Here is a 21,804-nt window from a genome sequence, read left to right as displayed (position 1 = left end):
GAACACAAGAAAAAGGAAATAAACTGCCCATACAACATCTTCCAACAAAATGGATACCCACATAACTTCATCAAAAAGTGCCTGACTACTCAATCCACTACAGCACAATCAAAACAAGCTATGAAAAAAGTTAACACAACCATTCATCAAAAACATCTCAGAAACAACCAACGGACTACTACAACCATACAACATCACCATAGCAAACAAACCAACTAAAGCCCTTGAAGAAACATGACTAACTAAACTCCTTGAGTTAATGCATGGACAGACTCAACCACAGTTTCAACTGGAAAGAATCAACAATCAAGTAGAAAGCAATACCTTAATCAGGGAACTACCAAGGAGAAAATCACATCCCCAGCAAAACTGGCAAGGCAAGTTACCATATATAAATAGGGAGAAAACCCCCCAGTTACTCACTCTGATGATGTTACTTAATTGGGTAATGAAACATCTGCAAACAAACAACCAAGCTTAGAAAGCACCAATGACTCCATAAGTCAGTCATGAGCTACATATATTCTCTTCTATAGAAATCATTGAAATTTACTCTCAAATACAGGTTGCAGTCTGTTTTTTTCTTAAAATAAGTTTATATATATGACTCAGAATAGCAATTAATAAGCAATCTAATTGCTCATTGCTATTACAGTTCCTTATAGCCATGGTTCAAAATGTTTAATGCAAGATACCTGGAGGAATACTTTATGCAACCCTTGTTAAAACTTCATTTAATTTTATCAAAAGTTCATGAATGCCATTTTCTTCTGTAAGCTTCAAGTTCAAGTTGAAATCTATTCCATCAGTCCATACTTGTAACCTGAATACCAAACAATTGCAATTATTTCTTTTCTTGAACAGTATCTCTTTGCTCGCTCAAGGACAACTAAAGTTAATTACTGCTTAGCTGGGAGCATGTCTTACTGAATGCAAGCCTACACATGATGAAACTCTTACAATATTTTCATTGTTCATCACTATGAATGTTGTTTCATTCATAAAAATCTGAAGAACAATCTGTCAGTCATCATTCAATACATTTTTGAATATTTCATTACTAGAAGTACAGGGTTTTGAACCCTGCTGAATATAGCTATTTTGAACCTTGTGAGTACTGGATTAATAAAAGGCTGCTATTATACTTCCATTCCTGTACTAAAGAATAAAAGCTGCTCTATGGCCACTTCATTCCATATTATATGAATACTCCTAGAACATCTGCAAGGATACTCATTCATATTTCCAACTTCTTTGGACAGTGGGATATTGCAGAGCTGATCAAAAATTGCAAAAAAAACCACTCTGAATCTCCAAATGAAAACAAATCCAATGTTCAGCCATTCAATGCACATAGCCCTCCAAATTAAAATTATTATTATTATTATTATCATCATTAAACAGCATTGTCAAACCTGAAACATTTTGATTTTTGAATATGACAGATTTCTGATGATGTTAGGGATCCTTTGTTAAACATTCTGAATTTCTCATGGCACCATGAGGAGAGTTTCAATGGCTTTCTGTATCATAATTGCAATGTGAAAATCAAATGCTGCTACACAGGCCAGTGCATATATTTATCATATAATTTCTTATCATTATCTTTTAACGACCCCATAATCCCTTGTGGGGTGGAGTTTGGGCAACTGAATGGAGCTAGAAGAGTGTTTACTGGCCGGATGCCCTTCCTGTTGCCAATGCAGAGTTTTGTTCAGCAGATATATTCTCATTGTGCCCAGAGAGAGAAGTATCTGCCTCTACTTAGGATCAAACTCACAATCTCCTGATTGTGAGGCTAGAGTTCCACCTCTAGGCCACTGCACCACTCCCTTTATCCTAAAATTTGTTATGAGACTAACAAACTTGATTAACACTTTAGAAACACTGCTACATCTCTGAACAAGAAGTTAGCAATTACCCTTACTAATAAAATCATTGGAGAAGATGATATATACTTAATTTCTGAGGGCACAATGGTATTCATGAGACTCTGGAGTCAGTTGCATGCTGTTTCACATATATGAGGCTGTGAACATTTGAAATTAATTCATATGAGTACTGCTCTTTGATATCAATAAAACAAGCCATCTTTTTCCATTGTCTTTCAGAGCAGCATTATAAATTGACTCCTTAAAACAGCAGCATTTTTTTTCAAGTTAAAGTCTGTAAAAAGGATGTAAAAAGGATGCTGCTACTTTAATGAGCAGCAGGAAAGTACTTTGCTAGTGCAAAGTCCAAAATGCTTTGAAAATAAAGCATGCATGACCCCAACACAAGAAGATTAATTTAATATATATTACAATAATTTATACTAAAATTATAAAAACTCACCTGCATTTTCAGGCCTGCAAACACACGATTGTTCATATGCCTGTTATATTATAAATCGATATGGAAAAAATTAGCTTATATGTTATCATGACTAAATCTAATAATATGAAAACAGATTTGTCCATAATTCTAAGTCCACAAGTATAGGGTTTTTTAAAGTTTTTTTCACCAACCATTTTAGTGCACCTTATCATCAAATTAATTTGGGGCATAGTCATATTTTCAGTACTGAGTGTACAGTATATTTCATGTTTGAAATTTCAGCAATCCTTTTTAAATGCACCTGACTTATGCTGAGGAGCCAATATACACAATGTTAAAGATTTCAGATACAAGAAATACTATTTTCTAGGTAAATCAGGATACAAGGAATAATAAAGCATTCACTGTAGCTGAAAGTTGTAGAATTTTCTGAATAGGTATTGACTTACATAAACATGAGCAGGTAAGAGAACTCTCTGCCCAAGCAGGAGAACCTATACCATTTCGGACAAAGGGCCGTCCAATCTCTTCTTAAAAACCTCCAGTGATGAAGTACCCACAAGTTCTGAAAGCAAGCTGTTTCACTGATTAATTGTTCTCACTGTCAGGAAATTTCTTCTTAGTTCTAGGTTGAACCTCTCTTTGGTAAGTTTTCATTCATTACTTCTGGTCTCAGGTGCTTTGGAGAATAAGCTGTCCTCCTCTTCTTTGTAACAGTCTCTCAAATATCCGGAGACTGATATTATATCACCCCAGTCCTTCTTGTTAGACTAGACATACCCAATTTCTGCAACTATTCTTCATACGTTTTACCCTCCAGACCCCTAATCATCATTGTTGCACTTCTCTGCACTCTTTCTAGAGTCTCAACCTTTTTTGTATTGTGGTGACTAGAACCGGATGTAGTATTCAAAGTGTAGTCTCATCAAGGTAGTATATAGCAGTACTGATACTTCATATGACCTTGATGTCATCCCTCTATTCATGCAGATTAGGATTGTGTTGGCCTTTTTGGCAGCTGAAGCACACTGCTGGCTCATACTTAAGTGACTATCCATTATGACTCCCTCTCACAGTTACTGCTGTTGAGCCAGGTATCATGTATTCTATACCTGTATATTTGATTTTTCTTGCCTAAGTGTAAAGCTTTACTTTTCTCACTACTGAACTATATTCTCTGAAATGCTATGTTCTCTTCTCTTTAAGTCTTAATACATTGGCCTACTTCCACTCGTGGTTCTCACTTCACTTCACAATCTTCCCTTGTGTTTGTATGCACTTGTATGCTGAATTAAAGAGTTGATAGGTTTTAAATCCATACTCTTCTGATTCCTTGCTTCTTGCAATTGTTTCCTTCCTGCTACACAGTAATATAATTCTAAACAATGTTATAATGTATACACATCAGAAACCAGATAATTGCTTTTCCTCTTTCTCTTTTCCTCTTTTCATTTTTTTAGTGTGCCATTAATTGCCATCATGTGACTTCTTTCTGAGTTTTTGCCATTTTATCTACTACTTGCTCATTTTTCTGGCTTACCAATATTACCTGGGGTAACAAGGCTAAACAGATATACTGTATAACCTTTAAAGAGTTAAAAAAAAAAAGAATCCAAATTTAACTGTCATTGATATCTGGGATTTTAGAAGTTATACAGACAAGCTTCTGCCATGTAACGCCCTAGACTTAACAACTATTGATATGAATAATTTTTAAAAAATCTGGATAGTGGAAGTTGCAATACTTGGAGACAGCAAAAGAGAAGAGAAAGAACTGGAGAAAATAATAAAACACAAAGATCTGCAGATAGTCATAGAAATGATGTGGCAGAAGGCTTTGAAGTCAAAGATTTACACAATTTGAAGGGTATAAATATCTGTGTCAAATGATTAATGAATGTCTTCTTCATACTGTTTAGATGGTTTTGACTATCTAAAAATGATAATGTCTTCTCTTGCCATATGACTGTCTACATTATCTTTTAAAGTGGAGACATCCTGGAGGGATGGACAGATTGAACACCCTTAGAGCAAAAGAATAAAATGAGTCACTCACATAATTTGCTAATCTTTTCCTATTGTCAGCTATCCCTTCTGTGTTCTTCATATTATTCTTATCTAAAACCTTTTGGTCTTTTTTTATTATTTAATTTTTCAATATGTTCGGTTTCTGCTCGAGACCTAATGTGATAGATCATACGAAAGATCAGCTTTGGCACAGCAATTGTGTCACAATAATTATTCAGAGGTCATTCAAATCTGTAGCGAAATTGTTTTCTTTGTGATTTTTCTATCATTTTAGCAATAACAGGAATGTTATGAAGTAGATCGTGCCATGACACTATCACTGCTGAAGTACAGAGTGAAAATAATACATGAACTGTGTCAGGGATTCTCAAAGGGTGGGATGGGAGGGAACGTCTGAGAAGATCAATCAAATTTTGGAGGAGCAACAGCTAACTGCTAAAAAAGATAAAGGTCTCCCTCACACTTATGTGCTAGTCGTTCCTGACTCTAGGGGGCGGTGCTCATCTCCGTTTCTAAGCCGAAGACCCAGCGCTGTCCGAAGACATCTCCATGGACATGTGGCTGGCATGACTAAACGCCAAAGGCGCACGGAACGCTGTTACCTTCCCACCAAAGGTGGTCCCTATTTTTCTACTTGCATTTTTTACGTGCTTTCGAACTGCTAGGTTGGCCAAAGCTGGGACAATTAACGGGAGCTCACCCCGTTACGCGGCCCTAGGGATTCAAACCGCTGAACTGCCGACCTTTCGACATCTTACCATCTTAGTCACTGAGCCACTGTGTCCACTAACTAACTAACTGCTAGTGCCAAACTAATTCACCTTCCTTCAGCTATTGGCTAGGTGCCCTTATCTCCACCTATGAAAACAATGTTGGGTTTTGTCAGTAGTTGCAGCTTCTGTTTTGTTTTTCCTCCTTGTCTGAGTTAAGACAAAAATAGCCTCAGCAACTTGCCAAGAAAAGGACAATACATCACTGTGCTGACCTCAATCTGAAGATGAACTGTGTAGGCTTCTATTTTGTGCTCGGGTTACAACACCTATATTACCTTTCCTCCACATCATCTTTACTGCTTGGATGGGACAACTCTGGCTTTGTTGGCAGGAACGAATGGGCTCAAGGGTAGAATATAATTTAAAAACAAATACAGATTTCTAAATGAAAAAGTGGCACATGTTTATGTTTGTTCTGGGTTTCTTTGTTACAATAACTTCTCTATTTTCTAAAAAGTAAGGTGATGGTGGTAATAATAAACCATAAACTCGTTTAAGAACCAGGGGGGGGGAAAAAAAAAGAATCATGGAATGATGCTGAAGACTTTTTTTGTCCCTTCAAATCTTTCACTAGGGCAGTGATGGTGAACCTTTTCAGTACCGAGTGCCCAAGCAGGAACGTGCACATGTGCATGCATGCACACATGCATCGGAAACTCATAGACCACCTGGTCTTTGGGTTTCCGGCGCGCACATGCGCGCTGGCCAGCTGGTCTTTGAGCGCACCGGAGCGTTGGAAACCCGAAGAGCAGCTGGCAACAGTGCTTGTGCCCACAGAGAGGGCTCTGCATGCCACCTCTGGCACATGTGCCATAGGTTCACCATCATGCATAAAGATTATTTGGGGGAAATGGAAGGGATGTGATGCTAAGGGAAGATGCCACTACTATCTGAGTATACATAGTCCTCAACTTACTAACACAATTCAGTCCAAAACTGCAGCTGTTAGTAACCCCGTTGTTAAGTGAATCTGGCTTCCCCATTGACTTTGCTTGTCAGAAAGTCGCCAAAAAATGATCACATGATCCCAGGACACTACAACTGTCATAAATAGCACCAGCTGCCTGCAATGACTGCAAGTTCAAATCTCACCAGGCTCAAGGTTGACTCAGCCTTCCATCCTTTCGAGGTAGGTAAAATGAGGACCCGGATTGTGGGGGCAATAAGCTGACTTTGTATAAAAAAAGAACATCGCTTGGGGGGGGGCGAAATCCCTAATAAGCAGGTATATACAAAAGTATGAAGGCTATTGCTTAACGCATTGTAAGCCGCCCTGAGTCTCCGGAGAAGGGCGGCATATAAATCGAACCAATAAATAAATAAATAAATAAATACAGCTCAGTTGCCAAGTGACCATATTTTGATCAAATGACCATGGAGCTGCTGCAATGGTCATAATTGTGAAAAATGGTCATAAGTCACTTTTTTCAATACCGTTGTAACTCTGGATAGTTACTAAACAAACAGTTGTAAGATGAGGACGACCATGCATCATGAATATGGATTTTTCTCCATTAACTCCAACATATCATTCCTAATTATTTACCAGTTATTTTAATAGCGTTTCCTTGATTATTATCATTGTTCTTTGCCTATATATATATTTCTGTGTCTGAGTAAACACTTTTGCCTATCCATGCTGGATTGTTCTTGAATTGGTGCCAATTTGGCACATTAGCATACCTGATTGACAGCCAACCTGGTTTTCTTCCAGCTCTGTTCTCAAGCAGAAAAAAAAAATCGTTTTCTCATTTGAACTACATGAACTTCACAGAAACAGCAGATGGGGTGTTGGAAACCTCACCTTTTTTTTAAAGTTTGGGTTCTGCAAATGTATTGCCTGTTTAATATTACTGAGTGAATAGAAATCTCCAGGACTGGATTAGACTGGAAACTCTACACTGGTAATTTATGAAGGTGAACAGGGCAACAAATTGTTTTCATTAATGGAAACAAACTGTTTTCGTAGTTTTGGTCCATCAACTTTCCCACTGGGGTAAGGAATCATCTTACATTTACCAGTGTCATGTAGTTGGTGGCTTTGAATGTAGCACTAGTATATCAGCCAATTTTATTTGGGGTAGGGTGGCATCACAGAAATCTATTCGTTATTAGAGGTAGTCCCAAGGAGTTTGCAACCCACTAAATTATGTGATCTTGCCTAGCATCAAAACATCAACACATTACTGCACTAATGTCATTTTGGATCTAGACAGAAGATTGGTAAGTAATAACATCTCTATATAAATAGAGCTCCAAATGCCTCTAAAAAAGATATGTGTCTCACTGTTTTCTCATTGCAAATGAGAAATATTCTAATCCAAATGATAATTATTTACTACTGAATTCTCCAATGGGAAATTGCTTTATACAATTAGATTCTACAAAAAAAAGAAAACACTAATACCAGTACTAATTCCCAAAATAGTATTTTAAATAATATTAAAACTAGCATTTTCCCCTATGCAAGATAGGGATCTTTGCAACTAAAACTATTTTTTAAAGCTCTTGAATACACCAGTTCCCATGGTAACTTAAGATGAACAGATTGTTCCTGGATGAAAAAAAAAATATGTTACACATCTTTTAACATTCTAAGACAAGGAATATTTTGCACATTCCTATGGTATATTTTTATCTGAATCAATGTCCCAATATCTGCTTTCTATCTGAAATGGTTATCTGTTTATCAATATTTACATAGTAAAAAAATTAAATACTTCAGTTTTGAAATCTAGAGATCTTTCTCTACATGACTAGTTCATGTAAACTCCTAATACTTAGGAGCTCACATGCCTATAACTATTAAAATTACAACCACAAAACTGAGCACTTCATAGCAAGAGCATCTCTGGTGAGGGGTGTCAAAAAGTCTAGAGAATGGCCACAACTACATGATTGAAGCCCTACCCCTTTCTATGCATGTCACACATGCAACACGTATACAAAGTGAAGTAGACCATTGACTTTTCTGAACCCCTTACCTGGGGGTGGGATTCTACTGGTTCAGACCAGTTCGAGCGAACCAGTAGCTCCGACAATCAGCTGGGAGCGAACCGGTTTGCTCTGACAATTAGTTCAGCTTGCCCACCCACTCTTGCGCTTTATTTACCTTTATCTTCTCAGCTGATTGGCGCGGCAGAGCGGATTGCTGCACCTCAGCTGTGTTACTCCCAAGTGGTAACACAGAAGGTTAGTATTTGTAAAACCCAGCATGCATTAGGTGTGCGCATTGGGTGCGTGCATTAGGCGTGCGCATTAGGCATGCATATTAGGTGTGCGCAAAGCGCACAATCATTGAACTGGTTGTTAAACTGGCAGCATCCCACCATTGCCCTTACCTTCACCCCTGGATGCCCCTAACTAACAACATAACTTGTGTGGAATAGTTACCAACTAAAAGTCATTGCAGTGATTTTATGTGTGTTGTGATGAGTTAAACATATATATGAAAAATTAGGAATGAGCTCCAATAACTAAGAAAGACTGGTATTCTAAGACCAAATAAACAAATGTTAGTTCATGCCTAAAACCTCTGTTTTCTTTCTTTGCTTTGGGGCTCCTATGTTTCCAAGTTGTGAACATTTTTACATACATGTATATACTGTATATGAAACATTTTACTGCTGGCTGACTAGTTACAAGTGACTAATTTATTATTGTTCATGTATGCATGAACAATAGGTTTTAGGCATGAACTAACATTTGTTTATTTGTTCATTTTTTAATTTTCTAATCACATTTCGTTAAAGAAATCCTCAGGTTTTTTTAAATGTATTATGTTTTTCTGCAACAGATTACAAAATAAAATAGATTTGACATGAGGGTAATAATAGCAATTTACTATGGCAATTTGCTGCCCTTTATATCCTCAATTAATCCATAATTTTCGGTAGAGTGATAAGTTCAAAGATGTTGCTATATATTCAAAAAAAATTACATCTTTAAATTATAATGATCTTTATAATGTCATATTAACCAACTTGTGTGGGGCTTCTTTTAAACCAATAATATCCAGACTGTTAGCTTTTACCTAGCAAGAGAAATATTCTTTGTCGCATTTCATTTCAACTCAATTCAAATCTTTATTGTCAGTGCACAACATATGTGCAATGAGATTGGTTGAGCTCCTTCAGTGCACACCCTCCCAACACAATACAACTCACAGTGAAGACAGAAAATCCCTAACCTAATAAATCATATTTCTCAGTCATCTTATTTTTCCTAAATCTTTTGGTATTGATACAACCATGGTTGTATCATAGTATTGATATATAATGGATAGGTTTTGCATTTCTATCCAAAAATTATTGTTCATATATCATGGAACAGACAATGCACTAATTGTTCCTTTGAGTCTGTATTTCTAAGGATAAATAGGTTTTAGTCAACAATATACATTTTCTGGCAAACAATGTAAAAGTCTTTGTGGAACTGCATCATTTCCTTAGTTTTCACAGTTTCAGTTATTTACTGACTTCTTCCCTAGTAACTATGACTCATTTTAATAATTCAAACACTTACAATTTCTATGAGAACAAATGATAATTCTTGAATAGAAGAAATCACGTCAATACTTAAGAATGAAATGTTCTATTCCATGCTTGCCATGATTCTCTTTATGATGGCCATACTTATTGGGAGAAGATGCAGGTTGTAGCCCCATGGATGTAACAAGCACCAAATTGAAGGAACATAATTTTATTCCTTCATAGATTTCAACTATTAACTACCAGGAGTTTAGATGAATAAGTCATGTAGATAATTCTGGCATTACTAAATCTACTGGAATCATATTTTTATTGCCAATTAACAGAATATCAGAATAACAGAGTAGGAAGGGACCTTGGGTGTCTTCTACTCAAGCCCCCTGCTCCAGCAGGAGGCCTTATACCAGTGATGGCTAACCTTTTTGCCATCACGTGCCAGGAAGGGGGGGGGCAGGGGGGTTGCGCGCGTGCGTGCTCATACCCATAATTCTATGCGACCCACCCACCCCCTGCTCACCCCGCTCCTGGCACACAATGGCCCGGTAGGCCTGCTTTTCTTTCTCACCTGGCTCCAGGACCTCTAGGCGTCTGGGGAGGGCAAAAACAGCCTTCCCCACCCCTCCGGAGGCCAAAAATGGCCCGTTGGACAACTTCCAGTCTCACTGGAAGCGGAGCTTGCGTGCCCACTGAAATGGTTACGCGTGCCAGCTGTGGCACGTGTGCCATAGGTTCGCCATCACGGCCTTATACCATTTCAGACAAGTAGTTGTCCAATGTCTCCTTAATAACCTCCAGTGATGGAGAATGCACATTCATGCATACTGTATATTGTATTCCATTCCCATGAACATTCTTTTACTTTTATGAAGATGGTTCTTACTCTGCAAATGCACAATAGCCTAATTATTAATGTAAGTCTACATGATTAGATTTTGATGAGAATGCTGATGATTGTGGAAAAGTTGGGGAACAGTCAGTTTGAAGATTATCCCAGAATGTTAACCCATGCAGGTGGTAACTACAAAAAAGCAGCTCAAAGAGACTCTATCTTACTACCTTAATTAACTCAATATAACTGAGGTTACAAATTTTCCAACAATCTGCATTTATCATAAAGTAGGCTTAAACTCCCTTATTTAAATCCATATTATTCTTAGTTCCTTAGGCCTGTGCACACTCCCATGGGCATATATAGGCCTGAAATATATTGTCAAATAAACAGTATTTCCTTATCTTATGTTTTACTAATCGTAAACTAGAGATAGGGGACTAGATACCCTCCAGATATTTTAGACTTCAACTGGTCAGCCCCAGGAAACATTTGGGGGGGAGGGGGAATGTGACAGTTACACTCCAAAACATCTAGAGGTTGTCGTTCAAATAACAAGCACTTGTGATTGCAATTCACTGAACACAAACATATGCAGTAATAAAGCTCCTTTTAAAATGGTAAATTCTGCTATAGTATTTAAGGGCAATTGCAGTGGGAGAACCAGTGGGAAAAAGCTGTTTATACATTTTCTATTTTGTCCAGAAGTAATTTCTTTTCCTCTATGCTTCTTAGTGTATTCTGAGAGCAAAATCTCTTCAGTACTCTATCTAGGAGCTGATGGATTATGAGAATGTTCTACTCTTTCTTTACAACTGGAAATTGCTTTTTTTCTGTTTAAAAAAAGAGTGACTAGAGTAATACCATGTAAATTTGTACTGTGTAACACAGGGGTCCCCAACCCCCAGGCAGTGACCCAATACCGGGCTATGGCCTGTTCAGAACTGGGCCGCAGAAATGGCAGACGAGTGTGCACACAAGCGCAGCTCCACTTGTGCAGCACGCATGCCCATCACTCATGCAAACCATCCCCCCCTCCCCCCCCCGGTCCACAAAGCCAGAAAGGTTGGAGACCACTGGTGTAACACATACTGTAGTTTGGAACTAAGTAATACAGTCCCAAACAGAATTATACAAGAAAATAAATAAGACCCATTTCTCAAGTATCATGATTGGATTTATTCATTCATTAGATTTATATCCTGCCTTTCAATCAGCACCCCAAAATGTGTGTATTATGCTGCCACCTCTTATTATTCCATAACAACTATCTGTGAAGTAGATTGTGCTGAGAATGAGTGGCTGGCCCCAAATCATACTGTAAGTAATCCATTTCTCATTTCTGTCTTAAAGACATATTTCAAACACCATGGATATTTATTTGCTTTTTTTTTTTAACAAACTGCAACAACCTGTTATCTTCTGGGCACTAACAGAAACTGAATTGTTCTATGACATCTGTTGTTCTGTGATTATCTTCAGCACAGGTGGCCCTCCCATGTGTTAGCTCTTTTTTTTATATACTGAAAAAAAACCCACATATAAAGGTGTAGACTCCAGAAAGATTTATAATGAGTAACCTAGAAGTCATTCAATTATAATGAGAAATATGACTTCAGGCCTTTTATCACTTGATTTGTAGTCTGTACTGAACAATACATGAAATTTCCCTGATTTTGGTTTAACCTGATCCATAAACACATATCTTGTGACTGGTAAATTATGGCTTATGGCTATCATTTGTAATTCTAGATAACCATGGTTTATTCAATGAGCTATAATTAACCAAATCATGTATAAATCCATCCATTGTCTTTCAGCTTACTGTGTGAAGTATTATTAGAACAGAATAGAATTCTTTATTGGCCAACTGTGATTGGACACAAAGAATTTGATATTATAACAATACATAGAACGGTTAATACTTAAAATTAAACAGTTAAATATTCTCTTACTTAATAGCATTCCTAGGGCAAAATCAATGTAGTGAAAGTGGAAGCAGCACATATAATAGATCTTTCTTTGCTTTGCTCTAGATCATCTTGGAATTCTAAATTTTACAGAGATAGGGTGCAACATTCCTAGCTTTTCTTTTTCTTTATCATACTATATAACAGGATAACAGTAACAGAGTTGGAAGGGACCTTGGAGGTCATCTAGTCCAACCCCCTGCTCACACAGGAGACTTGTACTAGGGATTCGAACCACCGAACTGCCGACCTTTCTGATCGACAAGCTCAGTGTCTTAGCCACTGAGCCACCTAGTCAGACTTCTTTTCTATGTTTCTATGTTTCTTCTTTTTTTCTAGCACTTTTTCTTCTTTCTTACTATTCTTTTTTAAGTTTAGTTTGTATTGTAGCTTTTATTATTGTAATCAAAATCCTTAATAAAAATTATAGACTTAAAACAATCGAAAATATCCAGTCTTTGCCTTATGCCAACTCAGTAGTAAGGTAGACACCTATAGAATCTACTTCAAGATATACCAGGTACTGCTACCAAGAAGTTCCCCTTTATTTATTTCACTGAACTGTGTTTATCTCCCAGTACCTGGAACTTCTGCTTTCCTGTGCAGCTTTTAATCTTTCCTTTGAAATCAGAGAAAGCTAGAAAGATTGTATAGTGGGAAGTATAGTGGGTGATAATCCTGTTGATGAGATTCACGGAGCTCCATCTTTCTCATAATTATAAATTAATGGATGGCAACACTAAATAATACAGAAGTGTTTGGCCAACAACTTTGCAATGTAAAGAAATCTAGCACAAAGAAGTCTGGCATGTCAACCAACCCTGGCCTATCTTACCGTCCACATATTATAAACCTCTGGAAAAATTTACTTTGTGGTTCTCATTCTTCAGGAATGTGCTTCCAAGAGATTCTTGAATCAGTTTTAATTTGGAAAAATTACAAGAGGCCTCAAAATATGGTAAGTGGTCAGCAACCAAAATTAATGGTCTACACTTGATGTTAAGAACTACTTCTTGAATATTACAGTGCAGACTTAACACATGGATACTTCCAGCATCAGAGGACCATCAAAGAGTTCTGCAAAATATTTGACAGCTGTCAACTCCTTAGTTGCACATGGTTGCCTGGAAACTAACCCTCTAAGCCCCATCTTTCTGACAGGCAGTTTATTTCCTTCCAGATACACCTGACCTGCTGATATCTAGATGCACATTTTTTTCTTTATTTGATATTCTCAGCAGAGACATGCTTGGGCCTATTTACAGTTTGAAGACTGCATGGATAATAAAAACATTATTCAGTGAAGCATAAAAGTTCTGCCACAGTCCCATATTTTCAGGTATCAAAGGCATATTTTTGGCCCTTAAAAAGTATTCCTCCCCCACCTTTCTCTCTCGGCTTAGCTGAATTGTGCAGAGGTCAAGGCTGAGATTGGTTTTGACACACCTATAATGCTGTGTTAGAATTTACAATGGCTATTTCCATTTTGTTATTTTCCAATTTCATAGTATTGTGCTTTCATTCAATCAGCATATAAATCCTTTGCTGGTTCAAAGAAACAGACATACAAAAAGCCAAACCATTGCCAACTTGTTCTCTAAATCTATGGATCTCTGAGCAATTTTGGTAGCGTTCCAAATGAGTCTATTTAAAAAAACATAACAGGCAATTCTACTGTACTCTCTAAAGTCTATGTTAAATATATTTTTAATATCTTAATTAAAGATATTTTAATATCTTTTAATAGCTCAGGAGGATCTTCAGCCAACACAACATACGTGCACATTTCAAACCCAAGAATACACTAAGGCAGAAGCTCGTCCACCCCAAGGATAAAACACCCAGGCACAAACTGAGCAACGTGGCACATGCATTACAATGCAGTGAGCCATGTGCAGATCTGTATATTGGGAAACAAAGCAACCACATCATAAATGCATGGCACAACATAGGAGAACAAACCCATCAGGACAAGATTCAGCAGTCCATCTGCATTTAAAAGACAAAGGCCACTCTTTTGAAGACAACAAAGCCCACATTTTGGACAGAGAGGACCACTGGTTTGAAAGAGGGATGAAAGAGGCCATCTATGTGAAAATTGAACAGCCCTCTCTCAACAGAGGGGGAGGGATACAACATCATCTATCTCCAATCTACAACATAGTCCTTTCAGCAGTTCCAAGAAAGCTCCACGCCAGTGGTGGAATTCAAATTTTTTTACTACGGCAGTGGTGGGTTGCCCCCGGTTCGCACCGGTTCTATAGAAGCAGTAATAAAACCGGCGGGAGGCTCCACCCACTGACCCTGACGTTATCAAAATGCTTCTGCGCTTGCGCGCGTGGCCCCATTGCAAACCAGTAGTAAAGGTAAGTAGAACCCACCCCTGTACTACAGGTTCTGTGGGTGTGGCTTGGTGGGTGTGGTGTGGCTTGGTGGGCATGGCTTGGTGGGCGTGGCAGGGGAAGGATACTGTAAAATCTCCATTCCCTCCCCACCCCACTAACCTGCTTTCCAACTCCGTGTACAGGCCAACAAAAGAAGACCCAGCTGATCAGCTGAGACTTGATCAGCTGGGACTTGGGAGGCAGCGAATAGATGGGGGTGGGGCCAGTCAGAGGTGGTATTTGCTGGTTCTCCGAACTATTCAAAATTTCCGCTACCAGTTCTACAGAACCAGTCAGAACCGGCTGAATACCACCTCTGCTTCACATCCATTTGCACTACTCAGGTGATCCTGATGACAAAGATAAACCTCCAAGTTGCCTCAATGACTCTCTAAAAGAATGCAAATGACTAGATGTTTGCAAGGAATATAAATCCTTCAATTCCCCACCATCCAGTCAGAGCTGAAAAAGCTTCTTGGAATAGAAGTGAAACGTCTTTAAAGAAAACCAAGAAAGTCCATTTGCCTCTTGAAAAAGCACCTTTGGGACGTCCATGTTAAAAAGACAGTGAGATCCAATTCTTTTCCGCTTTATAAGTTGCAGCTGTGTAAAAAGATGACAGTGCAATATAACTAAATGAGTATTTTCTGGTTCATCTAATGCAGTAACTGATTTGTAACTGACAAAATGGATCAAAACTCAACAATTTACTATGCTAAGAAAAAACCACACCATAAAATCACTGAAAACTACTGTATGTCTACCACCATGTTGCCATGCTGACAGCAATATAACAATGTTGCTTCTATAAAACAGTGGTGGGTTGCTACCGGTTCGCCCCAGATCGGGCGAACCGGTAGCGGCAGGAGGCTCCGCCTATCCGCCTGGATGCTACTGCGTGCGCACACACCCATGAGCGAACTGGTAGTGACGGGTTTTAAAACCTGCCCCTGCTATAAAAGATCAATAGATAATCTCTCTCTCTCTCATGATGTCCTTCTCAAAATGTGAAATTTAAGCTCAGGCGAATACTATTATAAGGTCTTTGCTGAATGAAGAGGGATTTGTCTGTTTTTTTTTTAAATCTAAAAACAAACAATTTCTATAATATCTACAGGCTACTTATGACAAAATGCCCAACCTATCCTTATTCTGAAGCTGTGGAAGAACTCAGCTAGGGCAAAAAAGGAAATATTCTTAACCCTGTTTTTTTTTTTAAATAATGAAAATAAACTCTTCCTCTTGAAGATTTCTTTCAATCTATGCAAAAATAAGAATCCATGCTTTTATCCCCTGAATGGAGGATGAATTGAGAAAGAAGAAAGATTTAGTTAGATTAACAGAAAAGAAGTTTAAAATTTCAGAGTCCCGCATTCTCATTTAGGCCATCAACTGCTCAGCTTCTGCGTAGCCATTTGTAAAACAAAACAAAACAGCTCCTGGTTAATGCGGTGTAATTTATAATTCCGAGTTGCATTCTAAGGCTGACTATTACAATAGCATGATTTTATTTTAAAGCTGTTTCAATAGATCACAAAATGTATGCTTTGGATGGGGAGATTACATTCTTTGGGGGAAAGTTAATCTTCACTATGTCTAAAAAGCATTGCCAAGAGGTAACATCATATATTTGCAGTGAATCTCTTTCATGCAAGAGGTAAGGAATATGTTTTTTTTTCCCTTTGCAGTGTTAATGTTTGTAGTCCTTGACTCTAAAAATGGTCATTTTTACTTACAGTATTATTTATTTATTTATTTATTTATTTATTTATTTATTTAGTTAGTTAGTTAGTTAGTTAGTTAGTTAGTTATTTAGTTATTTATTTATTTATTTATTTATTTATTTATTTATTTATTTATTTATTTATTTATTTATTTATTTATTTATTGGTTCGATTTATATGCCGCTCTTCTCCGGAGACTCAGGGCGGCTTACAATGTGTTAAGCAATAGCCTTTATATTTTTGTATATACCTGCTTAGTAGAGCTTTCGGGGGGCCCTAAGTGGTGTTCTTTTTTATACAAAGTCAACTTATTGCCCCCACAATCCGGGTCCTCATTTTACCTACCTCGAAAGGATGGAAGGCTAAGTCAACCTTGAGCCTGGTGAGATTTGAACTTGCAGTAATTGCAGGCAGCTGGTGCTATTTAACAGCACTTTAGTCTGCTGTATTATGATGCAACTGCATACAATAAACCTAAAACATATTAAAGAGGAAGGAATATGCACCCTGAACCCTTTCAGACATTCCACATGCTCTGAATTCCTTAAATTAGCAACCCCTTTTTAGCCAAGGGCTGCATTCACTATGGGTTAAACAACTGAAGGAGGCTATAGTTGAAACATTTGGGTTAAGATATATATTTAATTGGTTTCTACTAATAGGTTGAATTGTATTATTTGGAATAGTTGATAAAAGAATCATTTGTGATTAGAATAAGAGAATTTAAGGAAATAATTGGGGATTGTTCTACAGTATGTGAATTTAAATTTAGGGGTTCAAATCTTAAGGAGGGAAAAGAAAAATTGAATTATATCAGGATGAGAAGTTAAGATGAAGGGTAATATTGGTTTCTTAAAATTAGAGAGAATAAATGCTGTGATAAAAATTGAAAATATAACACTGTGTTAAAGATGAACAAAAATCTGTACAAATTTAAGACCGGGCCAATGTTCTGTTCAGAAAAGATATATTGTATGTTTGTTTGTGTGTTTAAAAAATTTTAAAAAAAACTTTACAAAAAAAAAAAAACCAAGGTAAATGGAGTAGCAACAAGTGAGCGAATGAAGCCAGAACAAAAAGAGGATAAAAGCTCCATTCTTTTTCTGCCTCTTCTTATATACTCTTAGTTTTCTCCCAATTGTGAAGATGCAAGAAATGACCAAACCTCTCCTGTCAAAGGACCCTTCTTATCTAATACAACAGAGGTTGTTGAACTAGGCTGCTCACCCGTTACCAGATAGTACCCCTTTTTCAAAAGATGTGCCCGAGATATATTTCTAATCTTGCCACTGATATATAGGAAATCTTGACTTACGACCACAATTGAGCCCAAAATTTATGTTGCTAAGTGAGACATTTGTTAAGTGAGTTTTGCCCCATTTTACTACTTTTCCTGCCACAGTTGCTAAATGAATCACTACCGTTGTTTTAAATTAGTAACATGGTTATTAAGGGAATCTGGCTTCGTTGACTTTTCTGGTCAGAAGGTTGCAAAAAATGAACACATGGCCCCAGGACACTGCAACAGTCATAAAGATGAACCCAGTTGCCAAGTATCTGATTTTAAATCACGTGACCTTGGGGATGCTTCAGGGGTCATAAGTGTGAAAAAAGGTCATGAGTCACTTTTTTTCAGTGCTGTTATAACTTTCAACGGTCACTAAACGAACTGTTGAGAACTAACAGTACATTTCCTAAATAAATGGAAGGTCCAAGATATGTAATCAAAAAACAATGTCCAATGACGACAAAATTGTGTCCTATTAATCTAGTTCTTTCTTTCATGAAGCTAGGGCATGAAGATATGTGGACTTTGACTGCCAGAATTCAATTCTGGGAATTGAAATCCATATATCTTAAATTTCCCAAGACTGGGAAACACTGAGCTAGGACACAGCTATAATAACCTTACATTCTCATTCTCTTATTGGTACAATGTTTGGGACAAAATGATAGTCAAAGCCAGTAATGGCTAATCTTTTCTGGACCGAGTGCCCAAAGTGCACGTGCGTGCCCCAACCCCCAAAATACAATGTGCACATGCCCTGCCCCGTGCATGCGTGCATGCCCCCTGCCTGTGCCCTACCCCGTACCCCCCCCAGGCCTGCCCCCCACCTCCCTGCCCACACATGCATGTGCGGCCTTCCCACATGCGCCCTGCCCCCCACACATGAGTGAGGACCCCCCACATGTGCCGCATGCACAGCAGAGATTCAAAGACCAGGTGGTTGGTGGGAGGAGCACTCGCATGCGTGGCAGCAGTGAATTGGGGCAACGGCTCACGTGCCATCAGAGAGGGCGCTGCATGCCACCTCTGCCACATGTGCCATAGGTTCGCCATCACGGGTCTAAGCTTTAGTTGCATCTTTCAGCTTGACATAAACTCTTTCTTGTTCCTTGAATATGCTACCACTGCTTTCAGCATACTATCTTTCTTCCCAGACAAGGCTACAAAATTTTTATTTCATCTTTCTGCTCACTGATTAATACTTTGGAGAGTCATGGTTACTCTTCAGCTTTTTTGCTATATTCAGCTAGAATTAACTGATATTCTTCCTCATCACCGAAGGAAGTTTTAAAGAGGAATCTGTGGGGTCCTTGGTGCTCTCCGAGCTTAGTGGTTTGTTTTCTTGCAGACGTTTCATTACCAAACACCATCAGTGCTAGGAGGGGCTGGGATTTGCTCTTATTTTTATATGCTAATGAGAAATCTACAGTGTGCAGTGTGTTCCATGTTTTCTTTCAACTAAATAAAGAAAAATTACAGGGTTTTGCATTCATTCAAAACCCATTTGACAAAGATGAGAATGGAACAGAAATACATGTGTGTTAACTTGGTGAAATACGATTCATTTCAAACTATCCTCCTAGCTGCCCTTTCAGATTGTCTTCTAGCCGTGTGTTTGATCTTCAAAAGGCTAAGCGAGAATAGACCCAGTTTGTACTTGGGGAGGAAATCACCTTCACATCTTAAGGAGATCATATGCAAGGCTTTACTGATTATTTTTTGACTGCATAAGTGTGAACTTTTATTTTGAAAATTCACCATCAGATAAACATTGAATTGTTTCTTCTTCTGGCTACTGAAACATGTATGAATTTCTTTCTAGAATGTACAGAAGCCTGCAACAGAAAAGAGCATAAAAAACACAAAAAGAAAGCACTGAAAAGCATAAAACATGCTCAGAATAAGAAGAGAGATGGGATAACAAGATGGATTTTAAAATGTGACAGAAGTCCTTTGAACACACATTTGTTATACTGGATTTCAGAAAAGCTGTCTTATTATGGCATTCAGAAAAGAACAGAAACTCTCATAATAAACTCTACCCCTGCTTATCAATTCCCTCACGTATGCAGTAACCAAGGCATTTATAAATGCAAATAAATATATATATATATATATTCACCATTACCTGATCTTCAAAGTTAAATTCATGATCAGGAATCTCTCCTGGGTCCACAATGAGGCTAAGGTCAACTTCACATGGACCTAAAAATAAAAAAGGGAATTTCTCAAATAAAACAGGCAGGTTTCAAGATGACACAATCTCATAATTAATGGGAAAGGTCTAAATGGATATTTTTACTCTCAAACAAGAGAATACTCCATTTTAAGTAAGCAATGGTTTTGTTTTCATTCCTAATGGCAATTTCCTGACATAATTATGTAATCTATTACTAAAATCTAAAATAAAAATATCTAAAATTAATTCTCATTGAACTCATAGAATTAACTCTAAATAAAGACATGTTATTCAAGATTTAGCTGTATAGAAAGTTAATAGTGACTTGATGGCACATAATCCCTCCATCAAACACAATCAGAATTGTGTTCTTAATACTGGAATATTATACATGTAAGTAAATCTCACTGAGTAAAATGCAAGTGCCTTTTTTATATATCAACTTTCCCTTCATGTGTAAAAAACAAAAACCAAGTAATGCAAAAAAAACCCTCTCACTAATAGGATATTGGAAAGAATCTAAACAGCAATTATACCAAAATACTGAATAATAAACATATTGTAATTTTTGGTTTTCAAATGTTCACTGTTTTAACATGATGATATTATCCATTTCTGTATTAAAGGATATTATTGTTGTGGTCTGCTAGCAGCCCGCGGAGCTAGCAGCGGAGTTGGACAGTGACAAGGCTGGGGAAGGCCCGGATGAGGACTCGGCGTTGGAGGCAGAGATGGGGCCAGGGCCATCTGGGAGCAATGCATGGACTCCGGAGCCTCCAGAGGCAGACAGCAGACAGGCAGAGGAACAGGAAGAGCCTGTTCCTAGTGCACGCATGAAAAGAGGTGCCAGAAGGCAACAGCAGCTAAAGCAAAAAGGACAACTCGGGAGTAAGGCCAGGAGATGATTGGCCCCTCCCATAAGGTTTAAAAGAGCAGCAATGGCTCTTTGGCTTTTTGTAGGAAAGCAACATTGCTACAATTGTTTATAGTCAGTGTCTCTTGCTTCTGAACTTTTGCCTTCTTTTGCCTTGGGATTTTGCCAAGAAAAGCCTTTGGCAGGGTGTCAAAGAAGACAAAGGTTTATGATAAAGCCAAAGGATTTTTGCTGAAGGATTTATTTTTGTAATTAATTTGGACTAAGCTGAGAATGAAGTAATTCTCAGCTGTTCTAATAAAATACGTTTGTTTAGGACTAATTGCATCTGGTAATAACTACCATATTTTTCGGAGTATAAGATGCACCGGAGTATAAGACGCACCTACCTTTTTTGGTGAGGAAAAGAAGAAAAAGAAATCTCCCTCTGCCTCTGCAAAATTGAGCAATTTTGCCTCGTTACAGCAAACAGCAAATAGCCTGCTTTACTTTCATTACTTTCATTTCATACTTTCATTTTCGTTTGCAGCATAGCTTGATTAGCACAAGGAAAAAAAATCTGCTCCAGCAATTTACCTCTTTGCAGCAAGCAGCAGAGCCTGCGCAAAACAGCTGAGAGCAAATCAGCCGAGAATCGGGAGGCTGATCCAATCAACTTGTGCTAATTAGGCTGTGCTAAAACTGAAAGGAGCTGTTTTTTCTTGCTGTTTGCTTGCACGGAGGTAACTGCTGCGAGGCAGAGGCCAAAGGGTGGGGGCCAGTGGGTGAGCGTGGCTACATTTGGTGTATAAGATGCACCTAAATTTTCATCCCCTTTTAGGGGAAAAAGATGTGTTTTATACTCCAAAAAATACAGTACTTGGGCCTAGGTCACAAGAATTACAAACTATACTTGACAATTTGTAATACTGACAAAAGATCCTACAGAAATTTCAACATATGACTAGTT

General features: G+C 37.9%; 1 protein-coding gene across 1 annotated transcript in view; it reads right to left on the bottom strand.

The window, feature by feature from the left end:
- AK5 (adenylate kinase 5) overlaps positions 1–21,804 on the bottom strand; it is a 112,058-nt gene that overhangs the window by 23,821 nt on the left and 66,433 nt on the right. The window contains exons 8-9 of the mRNA XM_034437029.3: positions 19,931–20,007; positions 2,335–2,374 (exon numbers count right to left, since the gene is read on the bottom strand). Coding sequence (XP_034292920.2) covers positions 2,335–2,374; positions 19,931–20,007 — 117 coding nt within the window. The remainder of the gene's footprint in view (positions 1–2,334; positions 2,375–19,930; positions 20,008–21,804) is intronic.

This window comes from Pantherophis guttatus, chromosome 3, assembly GCF_059756535.1.
Source record: "Pantherophis guttatus breed Tessera chromosome 3, ASM5975653v1, whole genome shotgun sequence".
Taxonomy (NCBI): domain Eukaryota; kingdom Metazoa; phylum Chordata; class Lepidosauria; order Squamata; family Colubridae; genus Pantherophis; species Pantherophis guttatus.
This window is presented reverse-complemented; position numbering and strand designations above follow the sequence as displayed.